Genomic DNA, 13,565 nt, shown 5'->3' with positions numbered 1-13,565 from the left:
AAATATTACATCCTTTACTGAAAAGGCGATGAAAAAATGGAGAACTGAGTTGGCAGTAGGGAATGAGATCTATGGAATGGTTAATATCAAGCGAGGAATTTTCCAGGGTGATTCACTTTCACCTTTTCTCTTCATCATCGCAATGATCCCACTATCAGTAATCTTAAAAAAAATGAAATTAGGCTACCAAACAGCCAAAGAAGCTGAAAAAATTTCGCATTTACTATATATGGATGATTTGCAACTCTATGGAAAGTCAGAAATAGAAATCCAATCATTGACAAACACAGTCCGAGTATTCAGCACCGATATTTCAATGCAGTTTGGCATGGAAAAATGCGCCACTATATCCATAAAAAGGGGCAAAATCACTACATGTGAGGGAATTAAAATGCCCAATGGCCAACTAATTAAATGCAACAAAAATGTAGCCTGCAAATACTTAGGCATTCTGCAGTTGGATAACATCAAGCATGGAGAAGTAAAAACTATCAGGCGAGAGTACACCACCAGAGTTAGGAAAATTTTGAAATCTAAATTGAATGGTGGAAATACAATCAAGGCCATAAATACCTGGGCAATACCAGTTATAAGATACACAGCTGGTATAGTTAACTGGACACAAGCTGATTTGGACATTTTGGACTGAAAAACCAGGAAACTAATGACAATGCACTACAGTTTACATCCACGTGGTGATACTGATAGAATATACCTGCCCCGAAAATCAGGTGGCAAAGGATTATTACAAGTGAAGCAAACAGGTGAAGAAGAAAAACATGCACTGGCTGATTATTTAAAAGAAAGTCAAGAACATCTATTAATCGAAGTAAAGAACAAAAATCTACTGAAGGCCCAACAGACGAAACAAGAATACAGAAAAGATGTGATAAAATGAAAAATGGAGAGTTGGCAGAACAAAGCACTGCATGGCCAATTTCTGGAAAAAATAAAAGATAAAGTGGATAGTGAACAAACTTGATTATGGTTAACAACAGGTACATTAAAGAAAGAAACAGAGTCACTAATCCTGGCTGCTCAAGAACAAGCTATCCGCACAAATGCCATTAAGGCCAAAATCGAAAATTCCTCTGATGATGCCAAATGCAGACTTTGCAAAGAAGCTGATGAAACTGTTGATCACATACTCAGCTGCTGTAAAAAAATTACGCAGACTGATTATAAATTGAAGCACAATTCAGTAGCACAAATGATCCATTGGAATTTGTGCAAAAACTATAATATTAAAACAGCAACAAACTGGTGGGAACATCAGCCTGAAAAAGTCACCAAAAATCAGATGGTCAAGATCTTGTGGGATTTTCGTATACAAACGGACAAAATACTGGCGCATAATACACCAAACATCACACTGGTTGAGAAAAATAAGGTCACAATCATAGACATCGCAATACCAGGTGATAGCAGGATTGCCGAGAAGGAACATGAAAAAAATCACAAAATACCAGGACTTAAAAATCGAAATTCAACGACTATGGCACAAACCAGCAATGGTAATTCCAGTGGTAATTGGCACACTGGGTGCTATTCCAAAAGCACTGGAATTACATTTAAAGCAGTTAAAAATTGACAAAATCACCATCAGTCAAATGCAAAAAGCCGCACTGCTTGGATCTGCACGCATATTACGAAAATACGTTACGACGTCCTAGGCCCCTGGGTGGGGCCCGACTAGTAACCAATGCCAAATCTGGCGAAACAACTGGCTGCTGTGATACAATTGTATAATAATACAAAAGCTGAACGGAATTTATTAATTGAAAGCACAAAAGAATTTAGCCAAGACATTGGTATGCAGTTTGGAATTGAGAAATGTGGAACAATGGCAACCAAGGCAGGCAAGGCCATAGAAGATGATGGAATAGAACTTGAGAATGAAGAAATAATAAAGGCAGTAAAACCAGAAGAAGGCTACAAGTACTTGGGAATTTTAGAAGCCTCTGACTTAATGTATAATAAAGTCAAGGAATTAACCTCAGCCAAGTACATTCGACGAATTCGCAAGATATTAAAGTCCAAATTGAGTGGAGGAAACATCATAAAAGCCATAAATACCTGAGCTATATCTATGATTCGATACTCTGCAGGAATAATTAACTGGGCCCAGATGGAGTTGGACAATTTGGACAGAAAAACACAGAAGCTTATGACAATGAATCATGCTTTGCACCCTAAAAGTGATGTTGACCGATTATATCTACCAAGAGCAGAGAGTGGTCGAGGACTCCTACAAACTGTCTGTTTTACAAACTGCTAAGACACTGCATGCGTCGATGTAGACGCTGCCAAGCCTGTTCCAATCATACTGGTTGGAATGGGATCCGGGACTGGAACCCACCACTGCACGATAGGCACCTTCAAATATTTGAAGGACTGTCATAGGAAAGAGGGAGCTGAAGCATCTGAAGGCAGGATAAGAAGGAAGCTGGGTAGAGAAAGATCCAATCTGGAAGTTAAAGAGAAACTTTCTGACACCGAGAACAATTAGTCAGTGAAACATCTTGCCTCCCAGAATTGTTGGTGGTCCATTGCCAGTTTTAACAACAGATTGGACAATAATTTGTCCTGGATGGAATAAGAACTCCTGCCTTGGGCCAGGGATTGGACTAGAAGACCTCTAAGGTCCCTTCCAATCCTATGATTCTATGCTTGCAGTGGAAGCAATTTAAACTTTTCTTTCCATAGGTAAGCAAACATACTTCTCCCTGATTTCAAGTAAATGAAAAGAAGGGGACACGCCCTAGTTTTTTTTAAAAAGCAACCACCCTCCCCCAAACCAGATCTTTCTAGTAACGTTTACAAAAATAAAACCATGAGATCCTCAGACATGCTATTATTGAAGGACTTCATTTTGAATTCTCCGTGTGTGCAAATTTAAAGGTTAAAAGAGAGAGAGAGAGAGAGAGTTGATGGCAGAGACCTTCATCTAGAAGGCATATCTAGTAATTTCGCAATACCTTAGGAGAAACTGACTTTTTTTAAAAAACAACAACAAATTTGTTATGTTAGCATTCAACACTTTCAATGTCTGGCCTTGTTTATACAAGACAAGTACATATCCTCCAGAACATTGCCACTAATGGGTGCAGCTTTGCCTGCCTTAGCACGCAAGGCTCAGGCATTTTTATTGCTACATAGATGTAACATCTAGGCTTTTGTTAGTGTCTGCAAAATGCCATGCTTACAATGTCTCTGCTGTGTCTACAAACAAAGCAGCACTAACCCAGAATTTCAGTTTGGTAGAGTTCGGGAGACTCTTTCAGGATTTAGATCTGGTTATCGTAAAGGTATTTATACCTGGAAGAGCCATAAACAATTCCCAAATTAATTTTCTACCATGAAACTACAAGGCAAATTACAAATGTATAATTACAATGGAATAAACAATTTAAAAATAAACTTTGATTATTTAAATTAGAATTCTTAGGCAATGATCACAATCATGTCATTCTTGGAAATTTTGGTGTGGAATAAATCAAGGAAGGAAAACATGAAAAAGTCTAGCATCATGATGAGTGGGAAGCTATTTCAAACCTCACAAGGGCACTGACTCGGGAAGTCATCAAATCCAAATTGCTGAGGGAAAAAATGTTTTTGTGCTATCTTCCCAAATAATCAGTTTTCCTCCTCCATCTCTCTACCTTTCTTCTTTTAACAGAAAGGTAACATCTGCACAAAACCTTTGATGCTTCCAGGATATTGCTGAATTCAAAATTGCCAATCTTGAGCAAAATTCAGAGGGACTTTCCAACCGAAAACTGTGGAAATATACCGTATTTTTCAGAGTATAAGACACACCTTTTCCCTAAAAAAAGAGAATGAAAATCTGGTGCGTCTTATACACTGAATATGGCATTTTTTTGCCTCCCGAAACCCTGCTGCCTTCACCAAAATGACTGTGCATAGCTTTTAGAAGGCTTTCAGAGAGCTCCTGGAGGCTGGGGAGGTCAGAAATGAGTGAATTTGCTTCCCAGCCCCCAGCAGCACTCTATAAGCTTCCTAAAGGCTATCCATGCCATTTTTTTTGACAAAAATGGGCCCATTTTTTGCTCGTTTTTGCCCCCCCCATCCGCCAGGAGCACTCTACAAGCCTCCTAAGTACTATTTATGCCTTTTAAAAAAGAGCCTATTTTCGTGAAAAACGGGCCGTTTTTGTGAGGTTTGCGGAGTACAAAAACTTTTTTCTAAAAATTTTCCTCTTCAAAACATTGTTGTGTCTTATACTCCGGTGCGTCTTATACTCTGAAAAATACGGTAGTTTATCTCAAGTCCATTTCTGCCCTTGTGGCCAGAATCAAAATAAAAGATTGCATCCTATTATAGGTTTTGCTGCTATTACCTTTGAGTATTTGTGTAATGTCAATTGTTCAGAGAATTGTAATTGTAATCTTTTCAACAAAACCAATATTCATGGTAATACCTTGTTCCTTTTCAAACTTACTGATGGGTGGAGAAAGATGACAGCTTTACCTAAAGGTGTCTAACGGCTTGAAGCAGAGGCTAAATAAAGTTACGAATTAATCAATTTATCAATGTTATTGATCAAGAAAACATAATCAGTATGCCATGTGATGGTCATTACTGACCTTATTAATACCAATATTATTGTTTTTAATACTAAGTTCGGATATGATGCTTACATCCTCAAGTTCATGTATTTCATTCCCATGTCACTTCTTGCAATCACCCAGATCCCCAATATATCTAAATATAATCCAAACAAGCACCATTAGGAACTAAACAAGACAAAGACACCTCCCATTAAATAGATAAGCAACGTTTGGTCTCAGAAATCTGCCTAATGTTTCATAAGACTCTTCTTAATTTTCCATACAAGATCTGTTCTATCCTTTCTTGTAAATGATACAGCTTAAGGTGTAGAAAACGGAATGGTAAAGAAACAGTTATTACCTGCGTGAGTAGCAGTGCCTTTGCCGAAGACTGATGCCTCCACCACAACTCCGGCTGCATTCACCCCATTCTCCCCAACTGCCCCAGAAGTCATTTTGCCTCTTTGCTTTTCGAGCCTGTAAGAACAATTCATTAGACAGCAAGATGGTCGACATTTTGGAATCTTAAAGATACTTTCCAACAATGAAATATGGTTGAAGGACAATAACAACACCATTTGTCTCATCCCTATTTTTGTCTCTCTGTGGTATGGCAGCTTCTTGTGACAATGGCATTTCTGTGCACTTGAGATGGGTCATCTAAGCCAGTGGTGGATAATCTTTTTGTCGTCCCGTGCCCGCACCCATAATGTAATGCAGGTGTGATACCCTGAGTGGCCCCCACCCCTGTGCATGAATGCGCGACACCCTTGCACTCCCCCCCACATGTGCATGCAATCTCCCTGTGCCCTGTTTTTGGCCTAGCAGGCCTCCCTGCAGACTCTTGGGACCAAAAACAGGCCATGGTGCTGCACCCTACCCACGCTCCCGCTGCCCACGCATGCATGTGTGTCTCCACATGCACCTCATCCCCTGCATGAGCAGCAAAGACCAGAAAATCAGCTGGCTGGCAGGAGGCACATGCGCATGCGCATTGAAGCTAAGTTGGGGTGACAGTTTGTGTGCCCAGAGAGAGGGCTCTGTGTGCCACCTATGGCACGCATGCCATAGGTTTGCCATCACGGATCTAAGCCATGTTCGGGAAATGAGCAACTCACAATCTATCCCTCTTACAAGTGAGAGTCCATTTGTCCTGTAGACTTTTCCACATGCACACATACAGTGCACATAGGACAGGGAGAAGGGAAAAGATTTATCATGTTTCAGTTCAAAAAAGTGTCATCTATCTACCAAGGGATAGTTGAAGAAAGGCATAGAATTCAGAGAATCATCTATTCTTGATTACTTTTGCAAGATGTATGGGCCTTTCTGGGGATCTGAAAAACAATTAAAATAGTGAGCTGTAGTGTCTATACCAGATTATCTACTAAAGTTCTTTTTAACATTCTTATTGTCAGCCTTCCAAGGTAAACAAGCTTGGAAACCAAAGATGTGCAAGCTGATACTACTTTTAGCACAAGCTTATAGCAACAGAATCTTGCAAGTCTGAATGTGCTTCCCTCTATTTCCCCCTTTTTCTTCATGAGAACTAGAGAGGGACATGTCTGAGACATTTTCTCAAATTACATTTCTGGCGTGGACTCTGTTTTTTTAATCTGATCCTTGTCTTGGTTGCAATTTTTCCTCCTGTTCCTTAAGGTTATTTCTGCTGCTCGTTACATTTACAAACTATTTATGTGGCAACTTAAAGATTGAAAATTACATCTAAAGTCCAGCCATTAAAAAATAAATCTGGTTTATGCCACTAGCATTCATAAGCAAATTCTGTTCTTTTCATTTTATGAAGTCTACGGTGGACATTTTCTCCCTTGACATGTCCAAGGATACTCAAGGCAAGGAGAGTAATAATGGATGGTTGATTGAGCACATTCCTATACAAAGAGCACTTCAATTCACGGTTAATATAATAACTGTAAGGGGAGGTGATGGCTGAGCGGTTAAAGATGCTGAGCTTGTCAGCTGGAAAGTTTATAGCCCAGATTTGAAAACTGAGCATCACGCAACAAGATGAGTCCCTGTTACATGCCCCAGTTCCTGCTAACTTAGCAGTTCAAAAGCATGCAAATGAGAGTAGATAAATAGGTACCACTTCGATGGGAATATAACAGTGCTCTGTGTGTCTCGGCGTATAGTCATGCTGGCCACATGACCACAGCAATGGACAACACTGGTTCCCTCTGCTAAAAAAACAGAGATGAGCATCATCCTGCCCCCTAGAGTTGGACACAACTTGACATGAGAAATCTTTATCTTTACATTTATAATAACTGTAATACTACTACTACTACTACTACTAATAATAATAATAATAATAATAATAATGACCCATGTTTCCTCTTTATTTTGAGAAATCCCAGAAAAACATTTAGCAAGGATAGCTGGATGCAGAACAGAATGTTTGTTCTTCAAGAGATCATTGAGAAATGAATGAAAGTGGAAGCAGGAAGAGGCTGCAAGGACAGAAACGTATTGAGAAGAGTAGGGAAAGATGTTGATATAAACTAAATGTGGCCAGATTTCCATTTTTCCTTTACCAAATTTTATTTTTTTCAGCTTACTATTCCTTTCCTAAGTCTTCCATAATGTATCTTACCCTGGAAGGGAATATTGTGATAATGGGTATATGTGCATCAATGGTGGGATTCAGCCAGTCCGCACCTGTTCAGGAGAATTGGTTGTTAACTTTCTAAACAGTTCAGACAACTGGTTGTTGGAAGAAATCTCTTTTTGTTTTTTTTCCCTCACTTTACAGGGCTAATCCTGTAAGGAAGGCAGGAAGGAAACATTCTGTGTTGTCTCTAGCCTAATCTTTATTGCCCTGCTTATAGAAACTGCCTCTCTGGTTAACCCTTATTACATCGTAACAGCTAAGGCAAAGCGCCCGTCGACCTGAGTGACGTTGAGTTGGCAATGCCCACCCGGACACATGATCACTTAGACACACCTACCTATCTGGTTATTAGGGCACAGAACCGGTTGTTAAATTATTTGAATCCCACCACTGATGCGCATGCTTTCTTTTAATCCTTTAAAAAAAGTTATTTCTATAAAGAACTAGTTCCTTTTTTGTTCTCACTATAAACCCATATGAGGTAAATTTTGTGGAGGGTGATCTTCTATGTTGTATAGGAAAGGCACCATTTACTGGACTGTTAATCATGATTTCATTCAAGCTTTTGTAACATTGGGTCAAAAGGACGAGCAGTTCTGCAGTGACCAAACAAGCGTATTTTGTTCTGGTACAAGCTGAACAGCTGGTAAAAGATTATGAAGCCTGGCTTGAATCTTAATCTGCAGGCCCAGGTGCAGGATCCTAAAAAATGCCAAGAGGCTGTAGATTTCAATACAATGTAATTCCCCTTGGCTTGACTGGCGGGTATTCTAATCCTACAGTTTTAGACGTTTTAGTCCAACTCACAAGTAGGAGCCAAATTTAACCTTAAAGCCAACAATAGCAAAGATGACATCATCCAGCATCCTGACCTAATGCAGAGGAAGGGAGAAACCATGTTTTTAAAGCTTTCCTAAAGTCTTACAAATGAATATGGGGATTTGGGGAAAGATTGTTCCAGACAGCAGGGGCTCCAACACAAAAAAATTATAAAGTTCAAAGAAATCCGTCACTGGCACCAAAGTGACCTTCCCTTGAAATACAAATGCCATATTTCAAGAGGCATTCTGTTGTTGTTGTTGAAACTTTGGCAGAGAAAGAAAAAGCTAAACTTTCTCAAGGCCCCGAATCTGTTCACGTTTCCTCATGGCTGCTACATGGAAAATAATAGAAGTAGGTGCTAATGGCCAACATTTTTTGAGATTTGAGATTTTATTGACATTTGTAGGCCGCCCTTTTCCCTGAGGGGACTCAGGGCGGCTCACATAAAATCAGGGAAGGGGAAATGCAGACAATAACAAAGACACATATAATAAAAACAGTAACCAACATGCATTCATCATTCGGGAGGGGCAACTATCTTCATCCCCAGGCCTGACGGGCTAGCCAGTTCTTCAAGGCTATGCGGAAGGCCTGGACGGTGGTGAGGGTACGAATCTCCACGGGGAGTTCGTTCCAAAGGGTCGGGGCGACTACTGAGAAGGCCCTCCTCCTTGTAGTTGCCAGCCGACACTGGCTGGCCGATGGAATACGGAGGAGGCCCAATCTGTGTGATCTTATTGGTCGCAGGGAGGTGATTGGCAGAAGGCGGTCTCTCAAGTATCCAGATCCACTACCATGTAGGGCTTTATGGGTGATTAACAGCACCTTGAAGCGCATCCGGAAATCGACAGGTAGCCAGCGCAGCTCGCGGAGGATAGGTGTAATGTGGGTGAACCGCGGTGCACCCACAATCGCTCGCGCAGCTGCGTTCTGTACCAGCTGAAGACGCCGGATGCTCTTCAAGGGCAGCCCCATGTAGAGCACATTGCAGTATTCCAGCCTAGAGGTCACGAGGGCCCGAGTGACTGTTGTGAGTGCCTCCCGATTCAGGTAGGGTCGCAACTGGCGCACCAGGCGAACCTGGGCGAATGCCCCCCTAGCCACAGCCGTCAAATGGTGGTCGAACGATAGCTGTGGATCTAGGAGGACTCCCAAGTTGCGAACCCTCTCTGAGGGGTATAGAATTTGACCCCCCAGCCTGAGAGATGGAATATTGGTGGAATCCTTGGGAGGGAAACACAACAGCCACTCGGTCTTTTCTGGGTTGAGCACAAGCTTGTTAGCCCTCATCCAGTCCATAACCGCCTCCAGGCCCCGGTTCATCACGTCTGCCGCTTCATTGAGTTGGCACGGGGCGGACAGATACAGTTGAGTATCGTCCGCATATTGATGGTATCTGATCCCGTGCCTGCGGATGATCTCTCCCAGCGGTTTCATGTAGATGTTGAATAGTAGGGGGGATAAGACCAAACCCTGAGGCACCCCATATGTTAGGGGCCTAGGGGACGATCTCTGCCCCCCCACTAACACCGACTGCGACCTGTCTGAGAGGTAGGAAGAGAACCACCGCAGCACGGTGCCTCCCACTCCCACCTCTCGCAGTCGTCGCAGAAGGATACCATGGTCGATGGTATTGAAAGCCGCTGAGAGGTCAAGGAGAACCAGGATGGAGGGAAATCCTCCATCTCTGGCTCTCCAGAGATCATCAGTCAATGCGACCAAAGCGGTTTCTGTGCTGTAACCGGGTCTGAAGCCTGACTGGAAGGGGTCGAGATAGTTTGCTTCCTCCAAGGACCGCTGGAGCTGAAAGGCCACCACCTTCTCAACAACCTTCCCAAGGAAGGGAAGGTTGGAGACTGGACGATAGTTATTAAGGACAGCTGGATCCAAAGATGGCTTCTTTAGGAGGGGTCTCACCACCGCCGCTTTCAGTGCGGCGGGGAAGTTCCCCTCCCGAAGAGAGGCGGTCACGACCGCCTGGATCCAGCCTCGTGTCACCTCACTGCTGCTGGTAACCAGCCATGAGGGACACGGGTCCAGTACGCAGGTGGAGGCACTCACAGCCCTCATGGCCTTGTCCACATCCCCGGGGGTAACATCCTGAAACTCAACCCAGAGATGTTCCATCTGATCCTCTTGTGCCTCGGCTGGAACTGCAGGGGTGGAGTCCAAGTCCGACCGAAACCGAGCAATTTTGTCCGCTAAGAATTGGGCATAATCCTCAGCTCTGCCCTGCAAGGGTTCCCCCGCCTCCCTTTTATTTAATAGAACACCTCGATTGGTGATTATTTTTAGCATGTCAGACCTGGATAAAATGATAATAAATATTTTTTCTACTCCACCCTTGAGTAGGTTTAAACTCACTGGAAAATATTCATTCTTGAGAACATGGGAAGTTAACAACAGAAGGGCTACATACAGTATAGCCAATTGCCAACAGTGGTAAGAAGATGCCTGTTAAACTCCTATAAATAGGATAAAATGTAATAGCCTACTTTTACTATTTGATATCATTTTTTTGGGGGTATTTAGAGATACTGATTTCTGAGTGTAAATTGAATTTCTATTTAGCAAGTATGGCTAATGGGGCAATCTTCCATTTATTTCTTTTTAAACCCATTTTAACTTGCAGCTACCATTATATTATAGGCAGCACTGGAAAGAGCTTTATTTTCCAAATATGGACATCCATGGTAGAATTTTGGGGTGTAAAATGTCAAGTATATTTCATTAGCTGAGAAAAAAAAAACCAGAAATTTGAATTTTGTAAAAGGTTTCTTCAGGTGCCAAACAGACTTAGATTGCATCTAGACTATGATTTGGGCTAAGGCCATAAAAGTTTTGCCACGAAGAGATATGGGAGTTTATGTACAAGAAGTTGATTAGGTACCCAGTAAAGCACCATATCTAGTCTTTATATAAAGTTATGAAACTCATTTGCCTTGAGCTTAAAATGGAGTCAATAAATAGCAATAGCAATATAGCAGTAGACTTATATACCGCTTCATAGGCCTTTCAGGCCTCTCTAAGCGGTTTACAGAGAGTCAGCATATTGCCCCCAACAATCTGGGTCCTCATTTTACCCACCTCGGAAGGATGGAAGGCTGAGTCAACCCTGAGCCGGTGAGATTTGAACCGCTGACCTGCTGATCTAGCAGTAGCCTGCAGTGCTGCATTTAACCACTGCGCCACCTTGGCTCTAAATAAATGTGTATAGACAATGCTCAAAGCATTTCAATTGTAAAGAAATCCATCATTTCTGTAACTACTGATTCACTGACAGCAGCTGGTTTGTTAAAAGCTTTCAAGATGAAAGACATATGTAAAATGCATAATAACTCCATGAGTTATCAAGTGCTTATGGAAATGAACTTGCACAAAACAGGAATCTGTTGGCCAAGGGAAGGTCAATAAAATGATGAAAGTGAAGGATGAAACAGAAAATGCTTAAAATGGAGTCAATAAATGTGCATAGATTCTGTAACTACTGGTTCACTGACAGCAGCTGGTTTGTTAAAAGCTTTCAAGATGAAAGACAGTAAGCATATGTAAAATGCATAATAACTCCATGAGTTATCAAATGGTTCTGGAAAGATACTTGCACAAAACAGGAATCTGCTGGGCAAGGAAAGGTCAATAAAATGATGAAAGTGAGGATGAAACAGATGATGGGGCAGGAAAAGAGCAGCATACTACATAACGATGCATTAATTTTCATAGGTCAAGTGTAGACTAGTTAGTGCCTAGAAAGTTACAATAATTCAAAGTAGTCAATCAATCCCAGGACTGCATGCAGCAAATTCTCTTAACTATTTCTGTCTGCCCTACACACAGAGCCCTATAGAGAAGCCAGGAAGTTTAGTTGGGGTCACTGATTGTCTTCAGGGACAATCCACCCATTCTCATAACTGAATTTTCTATAAGCTGATGCCAAGATAAAGTTGGTGCATTATTCTGCTTGAATAAAGGAAAAAGAAAGTTGAAATTGGGAAGAACCTATTTTGTTGGGAGAAAAACTTTTTCTAAAAGTGGAGGAACATTAAAATAATGCGATCTTATTCCTGCCAGAATTGTTCTATCATTACTGTTTCCACTTTCAGTTACTCCAAACTTTCAAGGAAGCTGTTCTGCTATTGTCCTAACTTCTGCTTAACTTCAAAACACAGAGAACATGGAGAGATCAGCATGATCAATAGTTCTTCCAATTTCCAATGTTGTATGTGTGTGAGCAAAACAATTCAATCTGCTGCATGTTACATGTAAATTTATCCTGTGAGTTGTGATGAGCAATTGATAGGATACTGTCTGTTTCACACATGTTTGCTGCATTGGAAAGGAAGCAACACAAACAAGATCCTCTAAGGCAGTGATGGCTAACCTTTTCCCCATCATGTGCCAAAAGCGGGGGGAGCACAGGGGGGTCATGTGCGGGCAAGCTCACACCCATAATTCTATGTGTACGACCCCCACACACACAAATGCACATGCAACCTCTGGTCTCCCCCTCACTTTTGGCCCGTGATGGACCCGTTTTTCACCCTCCCCAGGCTTTAGAGGCTTTCTAGGAGCCTGGTGAAGGAAAAAATGGCCTCCCCCACCCTCCTTGCAGGCCCTCCGGAGGCTTCCCTGAAGGCTCCGGAGGGTGAAAAATGGCTCAACGGGCAACCCAGAAGTCCATTCCTGAACTTCCAGTTTGTGCATTGGGTTGTTTTTCGCCCTCCAGAGGCTTCAGGAAAGCCTCCGGAAGGCGAAAAACAGTCCAAAATGAAGGCCGAAACCAGCTGGCCAGCACACGCATGCACCCTGGAGCTGACAGGGCAACGCCTTGCGTGCCCTAATAAATGGCTCCGCATGCCACCTGTGGCATGTGTGCTATAGGTTCGCCATCACGGCTCTAAGGTAATTGGAGCGATAAGCAATCCAGGACTTGGAGATGAGTGAAGTATTTTACCTGTGGAGAAAGACAGACTACCCACAAATTCCAAAGAAACACAATCACAATCATCTTCATTTAGCAACCCCGTAATTCCTTGTGGGGTGGAACCTGGCAACTGAATGGAGCTAGCAGAATGTTTTAATGGCCGGATGTCCTTCCTGTCACCAATATGGAGTTTTGTTCAGCAGTGCATTTGTTCAGCACAGTCTCAGTGTGCCCAGAGAGAGAAATATATGCCTCTACCTAGGATTGAATTTACAGCCTCCTGATTATGAGGTAAGAACTCCACCTCTAGGCCACCACACCACTCCTCCAAAGAATCACAATATTCTCATCAAAATAAAACGGTCCCAGCATCCAGACAATAAGCTTTTGTCCTGCAGAGCATAAGGAAAATGACCTTGACTAGGCTAGATCTGTCACCAAGGTGATGAGAAAAATAAGGCTATATTTCAAAATAATAATAATAATAAAAGGTGAAAACAGCTCAGATGGATGCCTAATTCACATGGGTATAATGAATTAGGAAAGAAGGTCGCACAGCACAATCAGACTTGTAAGAGTCTGTTATTATACCAATCTCAATAAAGATAGCCATAGCTTT

The 13,565-nt window shown here is 42.0% G+C and overlaps 1 protein-coding gene across 3 annotated transcripts in view; it reads right to left on the bottom strand.

Moving 5' to 3' along the window:
* The window catches only part of PAPLN (papilin, proteoglycan like sulfated glycoprotein), a 92,262-nt gene that overhangs the window by 59,392 nt on the left and 19,305 nt on the right, over positions 1-13,565 (bottom strand). For all 3 annotated transcript variants that reach the window (XM_032228569.1, XM_032228560.1, XM_032228578.1), the window contains exon 3: positions 4,933-5,048. In XM_032228569.1, coding sequence (XP_032084460.1) covers positions 4,933-5,048 — 116 coding nt within the window. The remainder of the gene's footprint in view (positions 1-4,932; positions 5,049-13,565) is intronic.

Source organism: Thamnophis elegans, chromosome 1, assembly GCF_009769535.1.
Source record: "Thamnophis elegans isolate rThaEle1 chromosome 1, rThaEle1.pri, whole genome shotgun sequence".
Taxonomy (NCBI): Eukaryota; Metazoa; Chordata; class Lepidosauria; order Squamata; family Colubridae; genus Thamnophis; species Thamnophis elegans.
This window is presented reverse-complemented; position numbering and strand designations above follow the sequence as displayed.